The sequence below is a fragment of the Xiphias gladius genome, chromosome 8, assembly GCF_016859285.1.
Source record: "Xiphias gladius isolate SHS-SW01 ecotype Sanya breed wild chromosome 8, ASM1685928v1, whole genome shotgun sequence".
NCBI lineage: Eukaryota > Metazoa > Chordata > Actinopteri > Istiophoriformes > Xiphiidae > Xiphias > Xiphias gladius.
Window position 1 is genome coordinate 27055573 of NC_053407.1, and position 26340 is coordinate 27081912.

At 38.9% G+C, this 26340-nt stretch overlaps 2 protein-coding genes across 3 annotated transcripts in view; one reads left to right on the forward strand and one right to left on the reverse strand.

Annotated features, from left to right (window-relative positions):
- The window catches only part of cep290 (centrosomal protein 290), a 39011-nt gene extending 35869 nt beyond the window's left edge, over nucleotides 1-3142 (reverse strand). Inside the window, exons 1-2 of one of the 2 annotated variants that reach the window (XM_040133022.1) lie at nucleotides 3032-3142; nucleotides 56-133 (exon numbers count right to left, since the gene is read on the reverse strand). In XM_040133022.1, the coding sequence (XP_039988956.1) occupies nucleotides 56-133; nucleotides 3032-3034 (81 nt within the window). In that variant the 5' untranslated portion in view covers nucleotides 3035-3142. Of the gene's footprint in view, nucleotides 1-55; nucleotides 134-675; nucleotides 1264-3031 lie in introns of those variants that run through there. The other variant, XM_040133021.1, reaches the window with a different exon arrangement.
- On the forward strand, nucleotides 1420-26061 carry tmtc3 (transmembrane O-mannosyltransferase targeting cadherins 3). Its single transcript, XM_040133023.1, has 14 exons — nucleotides 1420-1591; nucleotides 2382-2595; nucleotides 2945-3163; nucleotides 6284-6383; nucleotides 8590-8705; nucleotides 9093-9265; nucleotides 14169-14421; nucleotides 17771-17919; nucleotides 18261-18381; nucleotides 18581-18692; nucleotides 20593-20696; nucleotides 21436-21605; nucleotides 22170-22396; nucleotides 23759-26061. Exons 2-14 carry the CDS (start codon nucleotides 2407-2409, stop codon nucleotides 24634-24636), a joined length of 2811 nt encoding a protein of 936 aa, XP_039988957.1. The 5' UTR covers nucleotides 1420-1591; nucleotides 2382-2406; the 3' UTR covers nucleotides 24637-26061.
- The last annotated feature ends 279 nt before the right edge of the window (nucleotides 26062-26340 follow it).

The following is a 26340-nucleotide window of genomic DNA, read 5'->3' on the forward strand; positions in this document are numbered from 1 at the left end:
GATTGTTGATAGATGTGAATGGTAGAGCTCATATAGCAATAACAAGACTGAACACCTTGAGCATGGCCTGAAACACTCTGAGGATTTGAACAATGTTCTCAGGAGTTTTATCCTTCACCTCCCAGTCTTCCGTCTGCATAGAAAAAGTAGTTTAATCAAAAAAAAAAAAAACAGTCAAATGCAGAGCCATCTAAGATAATAACAATAATAATAATAATAATAATAATAATAATAATCTTAAACAATACAAGAGCCTAGACCATAAGAGTGACAAAAAGTATCACTGATACATAACATCTGAAGTTTTTCTTTGACTGATCAAAATTCAGATGACAGACAGCACTCACACTTTACATCTGCATAAGATTCTAAGTGGACTTTATGCAGATTTAAGGCTGCTATGTGAGATATCCAGGTCAACAGTGACCACAGAAGGAGGGGACGGTCAAAGCAAAACAATCTGATTGCTATATTTTGCTGACAAAGCCAAACAGCAAGGAGCTGTAACGCCCTGGACAATAATCTGGGATTAGCAGGACACTAGTCTTTCTTTGTGCATGTACAGCACCAATATTTTCAATTTGTCATTTAATCCCAAAAAAAGCGTTGGTGGTTGGGCAACTTGAGCATTAATTTCCCGTGTGATTAATCCAAGTGTGGAGTGTGGACTATTACCGAGACGAACATGCTGAAGACCTCGTCCACTTGGTCTTTTTCACGTTCATGGAGGGTCGCTGGGTTAATTCTCGTCACTTTATCCCACTCAAGAGCAGCAGGCATCTTGGCCATACCGTTTTTTGTAACAGTTTAACCAGCAAGTGAGCAAACAGCTCACTGATAAATAACGAACGTTACTGTTTGCTTTGTAGCTAGGTCACTGTAGTTAGGGAGCTGTGGCTAAACACTGCTGTGCTCCTCAAAATTACGTTTATTCTTCGCACTACACAAACATCTGTGACGACGTTTAACGTTGGACACGTTGCTCCACAAACTGCTCGGAGAAATTCAGCGGCAGAGTAATTCCACCCGTTTTCATGAGTTAGCTAACGCCGGACGTTGCGGTTTATAAGTTGAACGTTAGAACCAGACGTATGATATAATTTAAGATCGCTGAGTAAGAGAAGTTAAAAATGATAGGAGAATATAGGCTATAGGTAAATTAAAATTACAGTAAACATCCACCCTGGGGTGTCCATGATGTGATGCTTTTGCTGCTAGGTTACCGTTGTCAACAACGGTTAGCTTAATAAGATACTCCACAAGATAGTAGAACTAGTAAAATGCGGCGGGTACACCCTTGCAGGGAACTTTACCAAACTGTAGAGCCATGGCGGATATAGCATTAACACTCGGTACTTTAAAATTGGCATTGGCCGCACAGACTCTCGTTTGTCAAGCGCCTAGTGTAAATTAGCTAACGTTTAACTTGCGCGGTCACCTCTGCACCGGAAGTGATAGTGATGATGTGTTGAGGCTAGTTTGCACAAGTGGAATGCCGCTTGCTGAATTGTGTACTCCGTATGTGTGTGTGTGACCATTCCAGGTTTTTGAAATCACCTTTGCGGTCAAAGCCTACCCTGCTATAGATACGGTGAGTTGAAAATGCAAGAAAGACCCAAAAAAATCATCTGCGTCCATCTTCTCCGGCTTACAGGACTGGTATCAAGCTAGTAACCATTAGCTGCTAAATTAGCTTTATCGTTAGCTAACGTTATGTTGCAACAGCCAGTCTGGAAATACCAGAAAAATGCTGCTTGAGGCTTTTTGTACTCTTATATTCCCGCGATCGATCGGTAGCAGTGTACTTTTTATTATTTTGACCAACGCCTGCAGTTACATAGCTATTTAACCAATCTAATATTCGCTAGCAATGCTTATAGGTTGCTGGCGAGGTAACACCCTTCATTGCTTTTGCAGCCAGCTGTCACTGTACCGGACCGGCTGCTAGACTGTTTGCTTTTCTAGTATTAGAGGTAATATCCTCGTCCGTTGTTTTACTTGTTGGGTAGTCTAGCTGCCAGGTTATATTCCCCAAATTCCAGACTTGAAAACCCCCCCAAGCCCAAAAGAATAAAACAGACTGGCATATGATAAGGGTGGTAAAAGAGGGGTATAATAGTAATAACACAGATTTTAAGCCATCATAACATAGTGAGTACTGTGACAAGCAAGTTAAGGAGGGTAAAAGGAGATCTGTGAAACACGGTTGTGTATAAACTTCCTATACAACTCCTTTGGAGAGTTGCACTGTTAGGATTGACTGGTTGTTTTGAAAATGTTAGTCAATCAGGAAATCCATCTACATAACAAGGTGCCTGTCTAACACATCTTGGTGTCAGTTAGTTTTGATATATATCAGACCTCTGTCTTCTCCTTTACAGTGATCAATGACGGCTTTGGTCAGCCATGGCTGCCGTGTCATGGAAGGAGATTTTACTTTTGACTGGACTGGTGGTGGGATGTTACTGGAACAGTCTGTCGTGCGGCTTCGTGTTTGATGACGTCTCAGCAATCCTTGACAACAAGGACCTACGACCCTCAACCCCTCTCCGCAACCTATTCCTCAATGACTTCTGGGGAACGCCCATGGCTGAGGTAAATGATGGTCCAGCACACACCTGTGTGTTTTATTAGTGAAGGCCTACTTCTAGTTTACACTTAGTAAGATTACATTATTGATACAAGCTTAAGTGATTATTCTTTAGCATTTATGTTTAGGATCAGGGTTGGTTTATTTGCAGTTTTATTTAGGTCAATGAAATGTACAATATGTTTGTCTAGTGGAACTTGAAGGAATTCAGTTAAAACCTCCTCAGATTAACTTGATTTTGAGGTCAATTTGTACAATCACTGAAAAGGTTAAGCAAACATTTGTCAGATTTTAATGTCTCTCTGTTAGTCAACTGACATGCATATGACAGCATAAATGTGTGTCCCTCTAAAGGAACGGAGCCATAAATCTTACCGACCCCTCACCGTTTTCACCTTCCGACTGAACTACCTCTTCAGTGAGCTGAGTGCAGTTTCATACCATCTCCTCAACGTGGTTTTACACGCCGTAGTATGTGTGCTTTTCCTGCGAGTGTGTCGATTGTTCCTGGACAAGACTTCCAGCTTGGTGGCAGCTTTGCTGTTTGCTGTACATCCCATCCATACCGAAGCTGTAAGTAAAAATAACTTTGCATTAAAAACTTTAGCAAGATTAAAATGAAAAACTGAAATCACAGAGACTATTGCCGTGTTAAACTGAGTCACTGTTGATCACTGACTTTAGTTGTAAAGCTGAGGATGATTTTTTATTCTAAAAGATCCACTGAAATTAATCATTAATCATTACTTCCTTGAAGTTTTGTACAGTATTTCCTGTTGAAATAATCAGTTAGAGATTTTTTTCCCATGGGAATTCAAATGTACCTATTTCACGGGATCGTTATATGATTTCTTCAGTTCTAGGCAGAAAATGCTAATCATCTTAACCTTAAAATGAGGCCCTTCACCAAGTGATGCCCCACCCCACTGGAAAGACCAGGAATGTTGGAGAAATTCTAAGGCAGGGATATTATGACTACACTGTAAGCAGCACAAAGGTGGTCTTACAGTGCCAACATCCACACAAACCATTACTAATGCACCATTCTCCGGTTTGACTTTCACCATCCACTTGAGCTTAAAACGGGAAAATGTATGCAAAATATAACATCTTTCGTATGTTTTCAACCAGGCAAGGCATGTGAAGACAATCCTTAGTTTACAAGCACCTTATCTACAACTATATAACCAAATATTATAAGAACAACACTCACTATGTCATGAATACAACCTTCCACATATACATCATACAAAATAGAAGAGCCAATACACCGGGTCAGAAAACAGCGTTATGTGTACATACAGAACAGGGGAAGAGGATTAGGAAATAACTTGTACAACACTGCTGTAACGTCACCATCTCAGCTTTGCTCCATCATGCCCATTACCCGTGTCTGCGGGGTGGAGCATCATAACCAGACAGTGCTTCAGTTTTGGCACTTCTGAACAGGTAGCCATGTTTATGTCCTTATACAGCTGGGTGCGTGGCTTCTCCACAGGATCAATACTAAATATTTCCTACCCACAATTAGAGCTAAAGAAGCCAAATCTAAGTCCAACTGTTTTTAAGTTTTGTTTTTTTTAAATATTATAATGTTGAGCAAGAGGTGAAACAACTGTCCACATAGTATATTGTTTAATCTTGCCCCTTAGGGCCTGCTTAAGGTGTGACAATACCTAATCCAAGACACCCCCTCGCCTGCTGTGGGGGTTTGTTTAAGCACATGCTATTAACTCACTTATTAAGAGATTACAGCAACTGCAGTTACTGCTACTGTCATTTAAATCCCTTCTGTTTATACAGCAGTGGTCATCAGTCCTCTTCTTCTGACAAGACATTGTTTTGTGCTACATTCAAAGCTTTTAAAACTAGTTATTTTTAAAACTAAGATTCTTCTTTAAATTGAAAGCTAATTGTTAAGGCTGTTTATCATGGATATTATTGAGGTCACAAAGTTGTGTGACCTTGATGGGAAACCAAAAACCCTGTTTATTGTTTATCATTTGATCTTAATCTCATTCTCGTCCATAGGGCCTGTCTAAATCCTATTCAGCGTAGCTGAACTGACAACCAGGCAGGCCCTGACCAGAGCAGAAAAACAAAGAAAACATTCAGATTCTTGGGGTGAAGTGCTACTGTTACACAGCATGCACCACTGCACCAATCTTCCTCATGGTGTTCTCAAATCTATGCAGGGTCTCACAGACTCCTTGAATGGAAACAATTTGCCTGACAAATGAGCCCTTAGAGTTAGTCCAGCAAATGCCCTTCATGTTATCACCGTCTGGAATCTCTTTCTGAACGGATCATTTGTTTTTGAGTTATGCTCCAAGCACTGAAGGTCCCTTCATGATGAGTACATACAAAGACTCCCTGTGTGTCCCCATGTCTTTCTCTGTGTTCTTTGGTTATCTGTCTTTTTGAATGGAGACGACAGATTGTTTTTTGTTTTTGTTTTTTTTTAGTATCTCCAAGTACCTTCAAATAGAAATTATACTGTGTACTCCACACAGTATCTTAAGGCTCTAAAATGGCATTGTGGGAAAGCACTCACTGAAAAGCTTCGCCCCAACGATGTTCAGGCAGACAGAAAATGGGATTTGCTGTATGAGTAATTCAGCCCAATAGAGCTAACTGTAGTCAGCCTTTCGACCATTCTGTTGAATTAGCTTTGATTGACTGACAAGACAAGTTTAAGGTTGTCTGTAAGCAGATATACTGCATGTTCCTTGGATTTCCTTTTTACTTTAAAATCTTCTTTTCCTGGACTTTCCTTATTTTATGTGACCAAATTAGACTAGATTAATTTAGAGCCACCGTGACAAGTGATAGCATAGAGTAGGTATAAAGTTATTTAGATAATGCACTTCTATGCTATGTTGTACACTAGACAGTGTAATCAAAACTAAAACATTGAATTTAAGTTTGGGGCATACATGTTTTCTCAGTAACCTTGTAGCAAAATGGTCCCTGCATAAGAATTTGCCCACTTTATCAAGTGACCTAATGCATCAGTGGGGCTGACTGATACAGGAAGTGTAGGTAAATGTTGTGACTCTGTTTGTGCAGCAGGGTTGGTGTTTTTTGAGATTCAGGTTCATTCAAAAGACAGTCTCTCACACACACACACACACACACACACACACACACACACACACACACGTTGCTGGTTGCACCTCAATGGGCAGCCAGTGAATTATTTCCACTACCACCAACCGACAAGTAGTAGGAAGGTCAGCAAGCAATACATGTGCCTTGTTTAATCTAAGTGCTAATACCCTTTTCAAGGAAGTTTTAATCCTCTTGTAATGCTTAGTGTGCTCTTAAGGGATACACAATAGACACAATAGATTTTTCTTTTGTCAAGTGCTTTGTAGAACCATTTTTGGACCTTAAGGGTGGTTTTAGGGTATGCCACTTTCTAAGAACTCAGGCCTTTGGTTGTAGTAGAAGTGAGAATGTTGTTTCTTCCACATGAGGGCAGTCATCATTTACACAAATGACAGACGATGCCCTCAGAGACTAGAACAGAGCTTTACTCTGTCTATTGGTTTACTCAAGGTGTATCAGGAATGTCCTATTGTGGGATCAGTGACAGTTCCCAGAGGTTAAGTAAATGAAATCAATTTTAAGAAGCTTGCTGATCTGTATATATGGGCTGAAATACTCACTGCTTCCACTTTTTATCATCAGGTCACAGGTGTGGTTGGCAGAGCTGAACTTCTGTCTTCAATCTTCCTCCTGGCTGCTTTCCTGGCCTACACAAAATCAACAGGTGCAGACCATTCCATCGGTAAGTCAAATTTACCTCACTAGTCTCCCTTGTGTCCGTCCCACATTCAAGACATACTGAGTTCATGTCAAGTCTTTTTTTCCATATGCCCTTCTATTCAGACATTTTTGCAAACATTCAAGGCAGAGGCGGAAAACCAAACCCTATTCATTCATTAAAAAGCAGAAATATTCCACAGTCAAATGTTTGTGTGATTGAGGAGGTTTGTGGCAACAGGAGGGGTTTGGATAGGGTCAAACATCCGGCTCAGAGGAAAACTGTCAGGGCTCAAAGCCAATTCAGTTTTCATTTGAAAACGGAATTGTTTTGATAGGTGTTTTTTGCTTTGCATGGGTTAATTAAAATATAATATCCTATGCCATTTAATTACATACCTGTTTTTGAATGTTTACTGAAATTATATTTACAATATTGCAGTGTTCACTGTTGCAATTCTGATGCACCTGTGTTTTCTGAATTTCATATGTGGCTGGTAATTTGGTGGTGGTTCTCCAGGCCCTGGAACCTGTGATCTAGTCAGTGGGTGGGGACTGTCGTCATTAAATACACCTGTGCATGTAGTTTGTTTCTATAATCGCTATCTGAGTAAAATTTCTATGCTGCTACACGCCTTTAAGTTTATATTATATGAGCAATGTGCAGTCACCATCTATGATAAAGGCTTTCAAATTTTTAATTTGGTTCATACTGAGTTGCTCTAGCTCTGCGTCAGTCTTTTTGTTACGTTTCAATGTAAGAAACCATGACAGTAAGTCGTGACAATAATTTGCTAAGTATTAACTACAGTGCAACCAATAATAGATTTTTAAGGTTTATACTAATAGATATGAAGGGGCGCCCTGGTGGTTTAGGGATTAGATTGCTAACCATGAACCGCAACGCCCCCAATTGCACCTGGCCGGGGAGCTTTTGTTGCATTTTCTTCCTTAATTCGTCTCTCTTCTGTTCCTGTCTAAGGCATAAAAATGCCCAAAAATGATATACATTTAAAAAATAAATAAATTAATAAATAAATAAACCAGGTAATGATATTTCAGCTAATAATGTTTTTAATTTAAGCATTTTTGATAAAATAGAGATCTTACAGTTGAAAAATACACTTGTGAGTGCTCTCTGGTACAAACTATGTGATGGTGATACTGTTATTAAATTACCTCAAACAAACAGTGTCTCCTGCCTTTTATTTACTGCAAATTCTTGTTATATCACCGGCCAAAATATGCACAGATACCAGTGTATCTATGATAAGCTAAAATTGGCCAATAATAAGTCATACAGACATGTTGATCAGGCTCCAGTTTTTACTTGTAAATGTCTGAAGCACTATGTTCATTCTTTGATTTGGCTTGTACTTGTACAGGCGGTTTTGTCGGAATCACCTGCCAAGTTTCTGTTAGCACTATTCCTTAGGCACCTGGCAACTCCTTCAAACTGTGTTCCAATTCAGATTCTAGATCTTCGAAAGACCTGAAGGTTGAACTTGTTTTCCTTCCCTAAAGAGATAGTCTAGCCTCACAGAGACCAAAACTAAAGGTCCATTCAGACAGTTCTCATTAACTCACAAAGTCACATATTTCATAGTTTATGACCAAAATATTGGCCTTAATTGGCCGACAAAGAATAAGTAACACTACAAAACAGCTATAAGTTCCCTGGTGGTGTTTACAGGACAAGTTGTGATGTTTCTCTTAAACACATGATAGATGACTGGTAAAATAGAGTAAAATATATCCATATAACTTTGATTTCCTTGTAATGTCCACTGATTAATAACACCCATCCTGCTAACAGGAGCAAACACAGGAATTAATTCCTGACATCCATTATTTTCACCCTGCTGCAGGCCTTTTTCATTGGTTTAGTAAAGCTCAAGTGGTATTTTACAAGTGACGCTGACCAAATACGCGTGAATGCCTGATTATGTGATATTTAACAACTTTACAGAATGATGAGGATTTTCCTAAACACTTCAGTAAACAATGGATTTGGGGACAGTGGGGGCTGACAAGGATGAAAGGCTTGTTTCCTCCAAATTCCGGCAATATAAGGCTGCATTGCCCCAGGGCTGGTATACTTTGGCTCAAGAGAATCTGTTCATTAAGAATTTGCCAAATGTGTACATCATGGATTGAACCATTGTCAAAAACTGTATTTAGGTTGTATGATATTTATGTTTACTGTGTGTTTGTTTGTTTTTTTTTTCCAGTTTGGGCTCCCATTGCTCTGACAGTTGTTCTAGTGGCTGCAGCCACACTGTGTAAGGAGCAGGGAATCACTGTTGTCGGCATCTGCTGTATTCACGAAGTGTTCGTTGCACAAGGGGTAAGGCTCCCTAATCTTGGTCACTCCTCGTTCCTGTTGGTCACGCAGCATCAAAGCATGGCTGGCTTTTTTGCAGTACACCTCATCTAAGCATAAACTGAAAAGTGGTGTTAACAAGCAGTTGCCACTTGGATTAGGTGTTTTTTAACACTATAGAAGACAGATACATAAGACAGTCATAGTGAACACAGTTAGCACTAAACTTTCTTTAATAGCATGTCAAAGTGGATTTTAAAATTCTTTACATCAAAAGTTGAATCACGATGGAATATTTACTTAAATTATAAAAAACAAGTGGAATTTAAATCTGAAGGTGTGTAGGAACCCTTTACACTATAATGTCGAGTTGACCCTTCCTTCTGGCCTTTCTCCTGTTGCTACTCTCAGTTTACCTTGCCCATGCTGTTGGACACACTGCGGCAAGTCCTGCAGGGTAAAGACGGTTTCCCCTATGCTGTCCTGCAAACTCTGCTGAAGCTCATTGTCCTTGTCATCAGCACCCTTCTACTTGTCATCATCAGGGTTCAAGTCATCCAGTCCCAGCTCCCTGTCTTCACGAGGTAGGGTGCATTATCCCATCAGCGGCAACAAAATTCTGCTTAAATTGCATTTCAGCCTTAGACTAAACAGTGTGATGTGATTATCGTAAAAATAATTAGCTTTTTCGTAATAGCAGAAAAATAATCCAATAAAACTTAACATTTGGCCATTAACATAGTTTTCTCACTGGTCACGTAGTTTATCTAAATCTAACCAATGAATTTCTCCTTCTGAACTACTACCTGTGGCAGCAATGCCTCCATACAAGTAGATATGTCTATTGTTTCCACTTCAGAATGTGGTTTTGGCTGCTTCAAAAGATTGTGCACAAAATTAAATTCAAAGACATATAGACATTGATTTTCTTATCTTTGCTTTGGAAATTTTAGATTAAGTAACAATCAGCTCAGTGTTTAACACTCGCCACCTTTGCAGCTCTACGTAGGTAAATGCAGTGTATGTACGTGAGCAGTTCAATGTAACCAATAACTCCTCCCTTCAGTTTGATATAATGCATGGTACCTGGATTGATACACAACATTTTTAAAAACAAAGCTGGAATGAAAAACTGTGACAAGAAAAAAGTCCCTTATTTATTCATTGACGTACAGTAGGTTGTAGTCATGTCTTAAATAAATAAAGAGAGACTACTATTTCACAAACACTTCTGTTTGCTTTTTAGCGTGTTGCAGTAAAATCTTTGAGTTGGTCCAGTTTTAAAAGTGTAGCTCTACAGATGCTGCATCTTATCTGCACAAAAGGAAATGACATTTGCAGATACCAAAGGGCAGTTGAATACAGTCAGTCATGATTTGAATGCAAATGAATTGCAGGATTATATAAAACAAAAATAAAGAACTATAATAGCATAATGTGTTTATTTAAGATTATATAATAGTTTACTTAATGTCTTTATTTGATTAACGCTAGTACCATGCTAGCTTTTCTACTTTCTCTCTTTAATGCTCCAAAATGACCATTTATTTATCACCAATGTGTTGAGATGTACAGAGTCTGTGTCTGGAGCTCCAGAAGATGGTTGCACTGAGCCTCATACCCATCTCATAGTACAGGAGCTACTTTGTCTTTAGCAAAAGTGTTGTGAGCAAGAGCCGATCCTGTGCTCTCCACAAGCACTTCTCTCTCATAAGATTCCTCTGCAGTGATTAAAAACCCCAACATTAACCCCACCAACAAGTACCACACAAACATATCCATAGATAGATACTGCTTGTGTTAAGGGGGCACAATATCTTATCTAGGATGCTCATAACTTAGTGGAAATCATTTGAGGAACGAAAAAAAAAAAATTAGGAAATGGATGCTAGCTTTTCTCTTTTCTAATTCACTGTCGTGTAAGAGGATTACAGGTTATTTTTACAGTGCGTTTCAGGTTGCTGTGGCACTGGCCTTTGAATGCCACACAACTGGTTGCTGTGAGCATTTGTGATCAAGGAATTAGAGCAACACTGAATAAGAGCAACTACATTGCAAATGTTTGTACATGTATGTATAATTCACTTTCATGCAGACTCTGCCCATGTGCACTATACACTACAGACTAAATGAAGGCCTGTTAGTCACATCCATTATGTGCAGGAATCCAGGGGCCATGGGAAGATTTTCTCCTTTAATCAAATAGAGACATTATGTAAACTATTATATAATCTGAAATAAACACATTAAACTATTATAGTTCTTTATTTTTTTTTTTATATAATCCTGCAATCCATTTTGATTCAAATCATGACTGACTGTATTCAACTGCCCTTTGGTATCTGCAAATGTCATTTCCTTTTGTGCAGATAAGATGCAGCATCTGTAGAGCTACACTTTTAAAACTGGACCAACTCAAAGATTTTACTGCAACACGCTAAAAAGCAAACAGAAGTGTTTGTGAAATAGTAGTCTCTCTTTATTTATTTAAGACATGACTACAACCTACTGTACGTCAATGAATAAATAAGGGACTTTTTTCTTGTCACAGTTTTTCATTCCAGCTTTGTTTTTAAAAATGTTGTGTATCAATCCAGGTACCATGCATTATATCAAACTGAAGGGAGGAGTTATTGGTTACATTGAACTGCTCACGTACATACACTGCATTTACCTACATAGAGCTGCAAAGGTGGCGAGGGTTAAACACTGAGCTCATTGTTACTTAAACTAAAATTTCCAAAGCAAAGATAAGAAAATCAATGTCTATATGTCTTTGAATTTAATTTTGTGCACAATCTTTTGAAGCAGCCAAAACCACATTCTGAAGTGGAAACAATAGACATATCTACTTGTATGGAGGCATTGCTGCCACAGGTAGTAGTTCAGAAGGAGAAATTCATTGGTTAGATTTAGATAAACTACGTGACCAGTGAGAAAACTATGTTAATGGCCAAATGTTGATAGTTTAATTGGATTTAATATTTACTGCGTCCGAACTATTTTGAAATTGTCTGTACAGGATTCCACATAGCCTCAAACTAATGGCATTTCCTTGTGAAGATAAAATTCCAGACAATTAGCCTAGATGCACTAATCCCCTCACTGTAATCCTAAAGCTGTCTCCAGATTGTCTGAGAGAAATTCTGCGTTCCCAAGCCATAACAATACCACATATTTAGATTATCATCTTCCCAGTTGTGTTTCGTTTCCATACTAGTGGTCCTCTGCAACAATTTAGGACTACCTGCTCTACCAGAGCAGGTCAGGTACAGATAGGGGCTAGAGGTGTTTACCTCGAACACCAAAGAGAGACAGATCAAAAGTTAAGGATATGGGGATGTCACATAGCAGCTGTATAGACAAAACATGTTCAATATGACTGCAGAATATTCACATTTTAGATCATATGTTTTCGTTCGCAAGAGCCTTCACCAGATGGTTTATAGATTTCAGTATATTTTCATATTATTACAGCTGCTTTTATTGTCAAATTTATTTTGTACTGCTAGTAATAGAGTCTAAGGATCTCGACGTCAGTTGGTCAGTTGGTCAGTTGGTTGTCCATCTGACATTGGTACAGGCAAAACATTAGTTCAGATATTCTATTGATATTTGCCATGGACAACCATCATGGTCGCTCGAGGATGAATCCTGATGCCTGACGCGCTTATATTCCTAAACAAATAATTTTTTAAAAAAGTTCCTTTTTATTTTAGATAAGATGCCTTTCATTTAGCATTTCTATAGGGAAAACTGTATTGGTTTAGCAAAACATTGAGATCTCATCTCCCAACTGGTGTCGTTGGGATTATGGTTGTTATGGGTAGCTTTTGGGGCTCACCATGATGACTGAGAGTGTGAGGGTATCCTGTACCAGATTAAATATAAAGAATGTAAACAGTAAGATGCATGAGTCTGACGCACTGAGCGGGAACATTCATAAACACTAAATGTCCCACGCAATGTGAATAGGATACTGATATGGAAAGATAATTAGTTTATTTTAGTTTTTATATTAGTTTATATATACAGAGAGGTGTTCCTAATATTCTGTCCCATAATCCCATTCATATGAATCAAGGTTGACAAAATATTAGGAACACCTCAGTACAACCCAGTACAGTTCAGCAGCACCACATATTACAGCCTCCAAAATGACCATTAAAATAAATCAACATCCTCCTAAACATATTCACTAAAAACTGAACATTATAATCCTCATAAAGGGAGGATTTATGGCAGGCCTTTTGTATTATACTGCATTACTTTTATCTAGGTGTACCTAATAAATTGGCAAGTGAGTGTAGATTAATGTAATCACTGTGTGTCATATTAACCCTTTCCCTGATTCTGGAGAATCACTATTTTTACATAAGAACTAGACTTAAATCCATTTCATATCCATTTTAAGTTTTATTTCATCACTGGCAAATCTATTTTTGCATCAGCAAGGAAAATATTTGAAATGATTTGACATCAGTTTAAGTCATGTTCTCCTTCATTCATGGCCATTAAAAGAAAAAGAAAATATACAAACTGCCAAATAACAGCGTTAGAGGACGCATGGTGTAACATTAAGTTTCCATAACAGCAGCGGCGAATAAATTACCTGTTCTGCTTGTTAATAATCCTAATATTTCATGCTTGGCTGGGGCTAAAAAGTAAATAAAATGGTGCTGTCCTGCTGTCGCTGCATCTTAAACAAAGCGCTCCAGGATGCTTTCACTTCAAATGACCATGCATAGCATTTGCACTGCGGTGATAAGCCATTTACATTTTGCAGAGCTTGGCTCTCTGCCGAAAAAATTCTCCCACACTTTAGATGGTCCTGTGCAAGTTTTTGTAGCTGCAGCTTGTTTTCCAGGGAATCCAAGCTTTGACCGGTCGGAGCCATCTGTACAACGCATCGTTGTTTAATCAATGACGTCAGCTGCAGCATCGAGTCATCCCAGCCCTAACCAACTCTCTTTATATGTTTCTCGAGAACCAGATAGACGGATTTCTCCATTTATTAGTAGGATGATGTGTACTACTATGGCAGCTAATCCTTGCAAGTTTTCTACCTTCCAAGTTTGTACCATGCTGCAATTGTGCTTTTCTTAAATTGCATTTTTGCATGTACTTGACATGTTAGGTCACCTTGTTAAAACAAGTGGGACAAATTTATTATTAGTATTTATTTATTATTATACATCTTTTATAGTGTGGTATTTGTCTCAAGGGTATAGTGATCACTTTCTTGATCACAAATAGTTACTGGTTATATGTTTAGATGCAGTTTTGTGGTTCACAACTTTTGCTTTACATCAGTGCAGTTAATAAAGGTCTTAATCATTGTCTTCTCTTACCTATCTTAGTCTTACCTTTTTTTCCCCCTCATAAATATCAAACCAGTATGTCATAGTAAATATTTTTTTACCCTCTCCTTCTCTACCCAGCTTTATTGGGAAGATAAACTTTTTTCACCTCTGTGTCCTCTTGTAGATTTGATAACCCAGCAGCAGTCAGCCCCACTCCTACTAGACAACTGACTTTCAACTACCTACTTCCTGTGAATGCATGGCTTCTACTGAATCCGTCAGAGCTCTGCTGCGACTGGACTATGGGAACCATCCCCCTGGTGGAGTCACTCCTAGACCTCCGTAACCTAGCCACACTGGTGTTCTACACTTTTCTGGGCCTGCTAGCCTACCACAGCCTGCGCTACAAACACAGCTCTGCCAAGACTGTCATCATGGTGAGGAGGCGTTTGGTCAGATTATTTAAATGCATTTCAATATAATAAGTACAGTGGAATGAAAAAAGTTTGGGCACCCCTGGTCAAAATTTCAGTTACTGTGAAGAGTTAAGTGAATATAAGATGAACTGATATCCAAGAGGCATATAGTTAAAGATGGAACATAATTTTCAACATTTTAAGCGGGATTAGTGTATTATTTTTGTTTTTTGTATAATTTTAGAGTGGGGAAAAAAGAGCCTACACAAGTTTGGGGCACCCTAAGAGATTTGAGTTTTAAGATAACTTTTACAAAGGTGTCAGGCCTTAATTAGTTTGTTTGGGCTATGGCAGTCACCCTTAGGAAGGGCCAGGTGATGCAGATTAGTACGTAGTCGTTTCATCAGTTCGTATTGTAATTAAGAAATGGCAGTTAACAGGAACAGTGGAGGTCCAGTTGAGGTGCGGAAGACCAAGACAACTTTCTGAGAGCACTGCTGGTAGGATTGCTAGAAAGGCAACAAAGTTCAGAATCACAAGTTTGCAACAACCTGATGCACTTTGGGAACAAGTCCTGTGGACTGATGAAGTTAAAATAGAACTTTTTGACCAAAATGAGCAAAGGTATGTTTGGAGAAAAAAAAGGTGCAGAATTTCATGGGAAAAAAAAAAAACACCTCTCCCCTGACTTAAACATCATCAAAAATCTGTGGAAAGGCCTCAAAAGAGCAGTGTATGCAAGAGGGCCCAAGAATCTCGCAGAACCAGAAGCCTTTTGCAGGAAGAATGGGTAAAAATTCCCCCTAACAAGAACTGAAAGGCTCCTTACAAGCTGTGATGCTAGCCAAAGAGGGTGTTACCTACGTACTGACCATGCAGGGTGCCAAAACCTTTGTTTCGGGCCCTTTTCCCTTTATGTTATTTTGAAACTGTAAAAGATGGAAATAACAAAGTAATCTTGCTTAAAATATTGAATGTGTCATCTTTAACTTAATGCTTTTTGGAAATCAGGTCATCTTTTACTCGCTTAACTATTCACAGTAACAGACATTCTGACCGGGGGTGACCAAACTTTTTCATGCAACTTTAAGGTTACAATTTACATTCGGTTAAAGTTCAGAAGTCAGACTGCGGCATCGGTTAGTATGCTGAAGTCGTGACACTGAGTGAGTTGTTGTTAATGTCAAAGGTACAATGTGTAGGAGGCGGCAAGTGTTGGCACAGGATGTTACAAAACAATGCAACACTGTTGTGACACATGACCAACTAAATGTTGGACCCCCTTTTTCTTGGGAGACCACTACAAGATTCTTGAATTACTTGTTGAAAGTACAACATTGCTCTGCCCACCAAGTTTATACCCAAGTCAAGGTGCAACGGCAGTATTGCTACACAAAACTTCAAACAAACAAAACCATGTCAAACTTGCAGCACATAATCCTTGATTTTAAAAAGATTGGAAGCACATTGCTTGAAAAAGTACTATTTTCTATTTTCTTATATACCCATAAAAAAAAAAAAAGCTCATTAAAACACATTTTAGAGTTTCTCTCTATTGTAAAACAAATTGTACATCTTTTCCCTCCTTATTAAACAAATGAGGGCTTTGCAATCAAATGAGCTTCCAATATTTGCTAGTACAGAGCAGCCTCCTGGACTTTCACATTGTAGTTCCTTTTTTCCTTTCCATTACTGACAAAGGTATATTCACTCTGCACTACTCAGACTGGGCGGCTTCTTGGATTTGTAAATAGTTTAGAAACAAAAGAATCTTTTTGTGTTTTGGGTTTTTTTTTAACACTTTTTTACACAGAAAGTTCATGCTGTACAAGGAAGGGCAAGAAACCGTCTTTACCAAACCATCAAATAAAGTGGCTCCTCGTGTTCACCAGCCACAGCCACTGTTTAACAGAAACAGCAGATAATGATATTTAGTCCTACTAAATCGGGTATTGGATTACCCAATGCCAAAATTGACGATAATTTGTTTAGACAAAATTTATTACCGTAGCTTTTGTACCATAAAGGTTCTCACCTTTGTTTTTCATGTTCGGGTTTTTTATTAATAACATAATTCTTGTGAATTTTGCTACATTACATCGTTGACTCATTAACCAGGACAAAATTAAACTTGCAGAACATAATTATCATTATCAACTTTATCATAGAATAAAATAATTTATTCTTAAATTTAGCAAACCAAGTAAATAAAATAACAAAATTAGGCTATATTGGCCAGGACAAATGAAGAGATAAAACATAAACTCTTCAAAGGAATGAATGAGTGGTAACTGTTCATTGTGGCACAGAGAAACAAATTAGCATCTGTTGTGCAACAGGTCCGTGGCTCTCGTACTTAAAGGTCAGTAAACTTCCTCACAGTATTGCTCTTAGCTTCAGTTTTAGAAAAGGGGACTACAAATCAACACAAAATAAACTGAATTATGACCTTTGTAGTGTTTACTCTGGTTTGCTAAGAGCATCTTGGAATATATTGCATAACAATATCACACCACATCAACCTACTTAGCATCATTGAAAGGCTGCCAGCTGTCTCACATGGAGCATGAGACACATTCGTTTTAGATAACAGTTGTTTACGGAGGACCCCTGCTCTGGAGTGCCTTTTCCTACCTACAATATGGCGGCTGCTGGCTGTGCACTGGGCTGCAAGTAAGGATTACTTTCATTATTTGTTTACAGTATCTGCTGTATTGTTAAACTGTCTAAAAAAAGTCATACTATATTAAAACATGCCCCTCATTATTTCCTGAAAGCCAAGTTAATATCTGCTCATATCCACTCATCAATTATCCTGCCAGTATCCCATATATCAACCATATAACTTCCACAACGAGACACTGTATAATGAGCAAATCACTAAAAAAACCTTTGATTTTTTTTTCTTTTGATTGCACTATGATATATAAAAACTGACAAACCCTCAGGCTCCAGCTTGCGCACAACCTACAGTATCAGATCTCATATAAAATGTCAAAAAAAAAAAAAGGCAATTATAATTTCCTAAAGCACAAATTGACATACTGAAATTGCTGATCTGACCAGCCAATAATCTAAAACCGCTAAATACTATCATATGGCAATGAACAGCAAATTGTGGGTGTATTGTGTTAGAAAAAATAACCTTTATATTTATTTGATTCTCAATATTATTGCCAATTAATTCTGTCGATCGAGTAATCATTTAATTGTCTAATCGTATGAGCCCCAGTGGATCATTTTAATATTTCTTTCCTGCATGTTTCTTACACATGTCTGAGCAAGATCTCTGAACTTTGGTATGTAGTTAGCAGTGCATTTAAGTAAGATGACTCATGTGGACTGCATTAATTTTGTCTTTCTCCCTCAGGCCCTGTCGTTGATCGTCCTGCCTTTTATTCCTGCGTCCAACCTCTTCTTCCCTGTGGGTTTTGTTGTGGCAGAGAGAGTACTTTATGTACCCAGTATGGGCTTCTGTGTTCTTGTCGCACATGGGTTCAAGATTGTCTCACATAAAGGGTGAGTGTCCAAAATTATGTTACTGCCTCATAAAGGTAAAGCAACAAAATCTAATCTGTCTATAAAAATCAAAACAAATTGCTCACACACCTGTTCCTCAGGGAAACACGAACAGAACACATTTTTCACTAGGCAGTTGTTACTACAATGTTGAAATGAGGTGCAGACATTATTACATATGAACAAAGTCATCGCTATTGATATAAAGACACACATTGCACCCTTATACTACTCACAAAAGTATCGGGTTCTCTGAAATGTTAAATGTCAGCAATTTGAAGTGTGGTTTATCATATCACCAAATCAATATAATTTGAAACTCTTATAATTTTCTTTTGTAGACACTTGAAGAAGATTTCCTGGTTGATGATTGGAGTGCTTTTGACTACACATGCAGTGAAAACTTTCAACAGGAATTGGGACTGGGAGTCAGAATATACTCTATTCACCTCTGCACTGAAGGTAGGATGGAAAGAATTGAGGCAGCCTTGCTTGGCCGTTTTCCAATGTTGAAACACACATTAAATCACCTTGTGATAAAATACTAGATTAAAACAGTCTAACAGAAGACTCATCCCTTCAGAATGATAATGACGGCTCAGTCTTCACAAAACAAAACAAAACCCTATAGTCGTGTTTCCTAAACTGTGTTTCACTTCAGGTCAACAAGAACAATGCCAAGTTGTGGAATAATGTTGGCCATGCTCTAGAGAATCAAAATAATTATGCGAAGGCACTGCAATATTTTCTCCAGGCCACTCGTGTCCAGCCAGGTAAGAAACATGAAACAGGCATTCATAAATCTAACACTGTTTTGACATTTGGGAATGACATGGTTGTATCACACATGTAAAGAAAAAAAAAATGTAATTTTTGTGTCATGTGAAATTTAACATGATTTCAAAGTGCACTAATAATGTTGTCACTAATTTAATTTACCCCCTTTAGATACTGTCACAGGTCTTTATTTAACTTTGGAATTTGTTGAGAGGTTAAGAAAATGCATTTTTAAGTGCATTTCAGTGGGCTTTTGTTTTTGTCAGTCACGCTCTGCCTGTGTTTGCCGGTGTAGTTTTCCTGTGTGTGTTATATGTGACTGCAGAAACTTCTGTAAATTACGCGTACAAGTGCAGTTACGTGAGTGAGATGACTCATTTTTCTCCACAAGTTCTTACGGCAACATGAGGAAGCTTACAGAGGTACAAGATGCCAGGGTAGTAGCTGCCTGTATTGTGGCTGCATCAGTCACAAAAACTGCACAACTATGTAATGGGATAAGGGAAACTATTATTATTTGCTTAAAAAAACTACACATTCTACTATTACCTCAAAATTGCAAGGATTTTGTGTTGTAAAGTGTTTCTATTGAAGTTTCCACCTTCTGTTAGTTAAAGGAAAGGCTAATTCTGGTTTATTTCAGCTTGGTGTATTTCCCAAAACTGTGGTTCTGTGGGTGTTGCCAATCTTTTCACTCGCCACCTCCATTGTTGAGATTCAGGGAAAAAAGGACTCGCGCAAAACAGCGTTTATTGGGAAAAACCAGCACGAGCGGCAACAGCTGACAAATTTAACGTTTAAAATATTTGTCTCCGAGTCTGACCCAAGGTAAACACAGAATGTAGCTGCTAGGAACAGCCATAATGGCTAACCTTTAGGGATCTACATACGGGGCGACTTGGTTCCCCAAATCTCAACAAGGGAGGTGGCAAGTGCAAAATTAGCACAACCCACAGAGCCACAATAGCCACATTTATGGGAAATACACCTAGATGAAATAAACCAGAATGATCCTTTTAAGGCCCTGATCCCTTGTTATTCCTACTGTATTAAATGACCACACTCTTGAAACAGGCTAACAAAGGCTATTGTTTATTGTTCATAGGATAACTAATAGCTTCCAATGCAGTTGCTGGTTTTCCTATGGTCCACAATGGAACACAAAGAAAATGGAAAGGAAAAATGTGGCAAAAATAAGAGGAAATACACCAAATTATTACAAAACCAAGGAAGAAATAAACTTAAAAGCTGATACAGTAACACTTAGCTTCTAATTAAATTATAAGAGGTCTTCATGTTCATATATTTTCAGAAACTCTCCACATATGGTTAGCAGCCAGGTTATATGCCGTGATAAACCTATACTAAACTTATATTCAATTTCACTAAATAACATGTGCAGTTAGAACGAGGAGGGCCTCTCCCAGTGTTTTTGGTTTGCATCATATGTTATTTTTCAGGAAGACTGTCATCATCTGCAACAGCAACACTTGCCATTTCACCACCCAAGAGTGTTTCCCCAAGATTAACGATGTAAACACATTAACCCTATGAGGATTTCCTTCTATGCTAATCATAGAGCATCAGTTCTGCTTGTCCTGACTGACCCCTTTCTACACTTCACTTTTCCTACTGGTTCCCAGAAGGATTATTTTTCTTTTAGGCTCCTCAAAACAAAGTTGCATTTTTCACTTAAATACACCATTAAGATTTATTTCTAGTTATTTCTACTTAAAAGTAGTTTGGTTATTTGTGGAATGTTAAAACAAAGCAAAGTGGGAAGAACATGTTAAAATACAGTGGAAATAAACAGGGTCATGTGAGATAAAAATTGACTTTTTCCCCCCTTTTTTTTTCGTGTTGCCTTGTCTTATACTCCATACAATGTTTTTGCAGATGACATTGGTGCTCACATGAATGTTGGAAGAACTTACAAGAACTTGAACAAGTCCAAAGAGGCAGAAGATGCCTACTTGGTTGCCAAATCCCTCATGCCACAGGTATCTCATCACGTTACACAGGATTGACAGATGTTTGGAGCAAGTTGCATTGAGCTAAGCAAAAGTTCAAACAAGACTTCTTCATTCATCAGTTGGGCAATACAGCTCTCGGCTCCTCAACATTCATATATTTTCCTGCTTCCTTCTGTGGAAGAGAAGTTTGTTGTAGGCAGAGTTTAACACCGAATGGCAGCAGATCACATAATCCACAACAACAAACCGTGTATCCAGTATTTAACTATATATGATGAGGTGCACATTGATTATGTTGAAGAATTCCAGTTTTTCTTGTATAATTGCCAACAACAATCCATCTTTGAGCAGCTATATTGTTGTATAACCACAAAGTATGTTGATGTGTCTTTCTCCAGAGAGCTGCCACAGCACACCGCAATTTAATACCAGCCTCTGTGCTAGTTTTGACATTGTCAAACGCTGTTGGAATTAAAATTGTGCTTTTTTAACATCTAAAAGGCAGCTCTCTCCTCACTTCTAACTTTTTTCTTATTTAACAAAATCTTCCAAATCAGTCCAATTATCGATGTAGCAGCTACTCAACATACAGCTGCCACCGCCACCACCAAGACACCATCTAGAAATACGGTGGTGATAGTCAGGAGGGTTACAGTTAAAAGGCACATTAACATTGTCATCAGTTCCACTAAATTTACTGTAGTTTTCAGATGTTACCAAATTAATAACTTTTACTTAATTACTAATTCCTCTCACCACTCATCAGGTTATTCCTGGTAAGAAGTATGCAACACGTGTGGCCCCTAATCATCTGAACGTTTACATAAACCTGGCCAATCTGATTCGGGCCAACGAATCACGCCTAGAAGAGGCTGACCAGCTCTACCGACAAGCAATCAGCATGAGACCAGACTTCAAACAAGCCTACATTAGCAGGCAAGATTTTTTACTTTGCGCCTATCAGATTTCATAAACACAATTTATCAACCCTCTTTTTTTCCCTCACACATAAAGGAATACAGTAACTTCATATGTTCAGTCTGTTCTAGCTGGAGAACCCCAGCATTTAAGCCCCCCCCCCCAAAATTTCCAGTTTGGAGGAAACAAGTTACAAATGCCAAATAACTACTTCAAAACCTGTGAAATGGCACACACATTCTTGGATTTAAATTCACTACAATCTTCCTTCTGCAGTACCTTCAAGTCCCTCTTAAATTTTCAGCACCTTCCACAAACATTTCTGTTGAACAGTAACCTTGTAACCAGATCTCATCTTTTTTTTGCCCTTTCTACTCTGAAATATGTGCTGCAGTGTTTCTAGATTCTCACTCCGCATGACAAAGAAATGCTTTTTGCATAACTAGTCTGGTTTTTCTGGTATTTAGTGGAAGGGGATGGGTTTTACAGTAAATCATCCATCATATAAAAGAATTACTTTGTTATGAGTCCTGATTTGTATGATTTCTGTGCCTTTCATTAATTGACTTTGGTTTGACTCAGAGGGGAGCTATTGCTGAGGATGAACAAGCTCACAGAGGCCCGGGACGCCTACCTCCGAGCCTTGGAGCTTGACCGCACCAACGCTGATCTGTGGTACAACCTGGCTATCGTCAACATTGAAATGAAGGACCCATCAGAAGCCCTGAAGAACTTCAACCATGCCCTGGAGCTCAACCCACGCCACAAGCTTGCCCTCTTCAACTCAGCACTTCTCATGCAGGAGTCTGGTGAGTGAGGTCTATCAGGTGGGCAATGAGGAAGTCATTAGTTTAAATATTTTATCCATTACCTTTATGGTGTAAAAACGTATTCAAGAGGTGGCCCTCGTGCTGCAATGAACACTGTGTGCACTGAGTTCAAGTTTCCTTCTAGTCATGCTTCAGTGACTCTGACACTGAACTGAAAAAACACATTAAGAATGACGTCATTTTATGCAAGGTGGTTCTAACAAGAATAACTGAGGTGAGTCATTAAGCAGCAATATTTTTTACTTTCAACATAACTCTGGGAGACCAGTCAACCTTTGATATGTCATCATCACAGGTGTAAAGATTTTTCTTAGAAACCCCTCGATTGATGGAGTAGCAAACACTTGATTTGTTCCACCATTTGAAAAATGTACTGATTAACAATAAGTTTTTAAAAAACACTTTCTAAATGATATTGCGCCACATGCTCCATGTTTGCCAAACTCATGCAGCTTCCTCCATTCCTCAGATTTTTTGTTTGTTTGTTTGTTTTCTAAGTGGATATACCACATTCTTTAAATTATTCTCTTCAATTGTAGTCCTATAAACAGAGTCCTGAAATGACTTGTTTATCCTCAATGGGGAAAGATAACCTCACCATCAAGTATTGTCTCTTTTATGAGGTTGTATGGACGTCCAAGACAGCATTGTCGGTATAATTTTCCAGTAGCAATTTATTTGCTTAGTACATTGTTAACACTCAGCTATCTCTCAGATGACAAAGTTCAACAAAGGGTCACTTGTATGCTGCAGAACTTCAGACTGCATAGACCTAATAGCCAGTACAAATGCTTTTCAGACAGTCTGAAAGCTCTTTTTTAATGTTTGAAAACAACTGGGTTCTTTGTCACTTAATTCTTATAACTTCTGATTTTCTGCAGCAAGTGGCCAGATGCACACAGGTGTGCATGTGGGCAGAGCTCCAAGCATGCCACAAATTATTTTCTTTTCATTCCTCACATTTCTACTTTGGCTACCTTCTATGTTCACTTTTTAAATCCCCCTAGCAATTATGGAGTTGGTCTGCTTTTGGAGAGGTTTAAATTTCTTAAACTGAAAACAATCAGGTTCTCAACAACAGGAAGACCATCCTTTTTAGGTTATATTCTCTGTAAGAGTATGTACGGTTTTTTTTTCTGTCAACATGATTGGTGATGCATCATCAGATCCTGATCTTAGAGAGCATGTTTTGGCCTCAACTTTGACCTTAACTGTAACATTAATTCCTAGCATTAACCATAACCCAAACTTTAATTATCTGTAGACTATTTAGATGAATATCAGTAGTGGATTATAAAAAATTAATGACACCTTATGCTGTGTCTCTGCTTTTTGTGGCAGGTGAGCCAAAGTTCTGGCCTGAGGCTAACCGTCGTTTCCTCACCTATGTGGAGGAGGAGCCTGAAGATGCCAATGGCTACTTCAACCTCGGCATGCTGGCCATGGATGCCAGTGAAAATGCAGCGGCTGAACGGTGGATGCGTAAAGCCATTGGTTTGCAGGCCGGCTTCCGCAGTGCCCTATTTAACTTGGCATTGCTTTACTCTCAGTCCAAACGTGAGATTGATGCACTGCCTGTGTTGGACGAGCTTCTGCGCCACCACCCAGAGCACATCAAGGGCCTAATTCTGAAGGGCGACATCCTCATGAACCACAAGAAGGACACTCGTGGTGCTAAAGCCTGCTTTGAGCGCATTTTACGCATGGACCCCACCAATGTGCAAGGCAAGCACAACTTGTGCGTGGTCTACTTTGAGGAGCGTGACCTGCCACGGGCTGAGCGCTGCCTGGAGGAAACACTAGCCCTAGCACCAAATGAGGAGTATGTGCGTCGTCACTTGAGTATTGTACGAAGTAAAATGGCTGCCATGAGCGCAGCCGGGCAACAGATTACTTCAGCAGAGGGGGCCACCATGACACCTAAGGAGGAAAAGCCGAAGAGCGCTATGGAGGGGACAGAGGAGGTTGCTGAGGGTGAGGAGGAAGGGAGGGGTGCTGATGCTGTTGGAAAAGGGGCTGGGGAAGAGAAGAATGTGCGGAAATCCTCTGCTGAAAGCCTTGGAGGTGTGGGCATGGACCAGTCAGAGTCTTTGGACACTAGCCAGTCTGACAAGCGGACTAAGGGTAAGTCCACTAAAGAGATTAAAGATATAGAGAAAAAAAGGGCAGCTGCCTTGAAAAGACTAGAGGAGATTGAGCGCATATTAAGTGGAGATTGACATTGTAGTAATTTACAGCTGGACTACTTTTATAGAGCTCTTTAATGCTCCAGGATAAGACTGCATTTTCTCTCATAGAAATATGTAGTCTTAATCAATTGCCATTTTATTTTTTTTGATTTAATTATGTGTTTGTAGGCCGCTCAGCATGGCCCTAATGTTCTAGCACTAATCCTGTAAAGAAGGGAAATGTTGATCTGCACATGAAACTCATAACTAGAAGCACAAACCCATTTGGGAAAATATATTTAAAGCTTATGGCAGATGTAGATGTCAATGTATGTGCTTCATCTGAACGTGATTTCAAATATCAGATAGATCTCCAGAAGGTATAAATATGTGTTTTGTCTTTCCATGTGAAGTCATTGTTTATCACTGGATTTTTTTTTTTTCACTAAGAACTGACTCACTCCTGTATGTTATTGTTTTTAAAAACAGAATGATTGTATCATAGACAATTACAGGAAATGACGTGTTCCCCAGATTTCCTCAAGGCAGGATGATATCTGCAGAGTTTGTGCCTCTAAATAAACCAAACCACAGAGAGCAAAATAACCCTCCGCACTATATCAACACCAGGCTTATGTTCGTTTCCATAACGTCTACTAATCTTTTTTGATCTTTTTTGATCGTACTCGGCACTTCCTGCCACTACATCATCAGCCTCTGTTGTCACAGCTGCCTTCACCTCAAAATCTAATTGAGAACCCATCTAAAGACTATTATCTAATTTCCTTTGTCACATTACCCCCTTGTATCTCCACACCTGTGTGCCATCCTTTAGACACTACAGCCTCATTAGAGATGAATATTTTTACTGCTTTTCTTGGTAAACTGCCCCATACGCATGGGTTTGACCTGGCCACACCCATTTTATGTGATGATCAAAAATGACGCACTCTCATTCCAAGCGTCAGGCTTCATCATGTGTTCTTCATTTTCCAAAGTTCCTTCCACTTCACAGGGGGAATTTTCACAGCATATTTGCAGAAAACAGATGTCCTCCCTCATCCTGCTCCACAGCACTGATCGTGTTTTATCCAATTGGCACTAAAATGTCATCGGGATGTTCCACATTTTCAAGTTTTTGTAGTAGCCTTTGTATTCACTTTCCTCAGTATAACAGCTATGATCACTCTGAATCAGACAAGACTGGGTCAAAACTAAGTATATCGCTGGACAATATATGGTCAATGTGCTAAATTGAGGATGTAGTTGTAAACAACTTCTTTCAATCGAAAGTAGCTAAAGCCTGCTTGAAAAGTCGCAAGATGACGTAATACACTAATTAGCAATTTCATGACATCATCGCGTAGAATTTGCATTCTGCATAGTGTCAGCCGGTTTCAGCCCTTCATCTGTTTGCTTTTCTCCTACTCTGTGCTCACAAAGTATTTTAATACAGCCGAATTCCCAAAAAAGCTGTTGTCATTTACATATTTTTCCGTTTCTGTTATCAGACAATGGAACAAGTATGAAATATTGATTGAAATGCAGCCCATTAAGACTACATGTTATCAGCAGTCACTTCCAAACTGCTGCTCTGCACTTGCTAAAATTCTGACTTCATAACTGTGACATCGTCTGACAAAATCACCATATACCATACACGCAAGTTGTGCTTGCTGGGCAATACTGGTGACTCTCCTCTACAGAAAGTAGCTAAGGTTTGTCGCTACATTAGTCACTAGGTGCTTTCTTGAA

Coding starts and splice junctions, on each gene's coding strand:
- tmtc3 (XM_040133023.1), top strand. CDS start 2,407: ATGGCTGCCGTGTCATGGAAGGAGATTTTACTTTTGACTGGACTGGTG. Junction 14,422..17,770: donor CTGCCAAGACTGTCATCATG/GTGAGGAGGCGT, acceptor TTTCTCCCTCAG/GCCCTGTCGTTGATCGTCCT. Junction 20,697..21,435: donor CCAAATCCCTCATGCCACAG/GTATCTCATCAC, acceptor ACCACTCATCAG/GTTATTCCTGGTAAGAAGTA.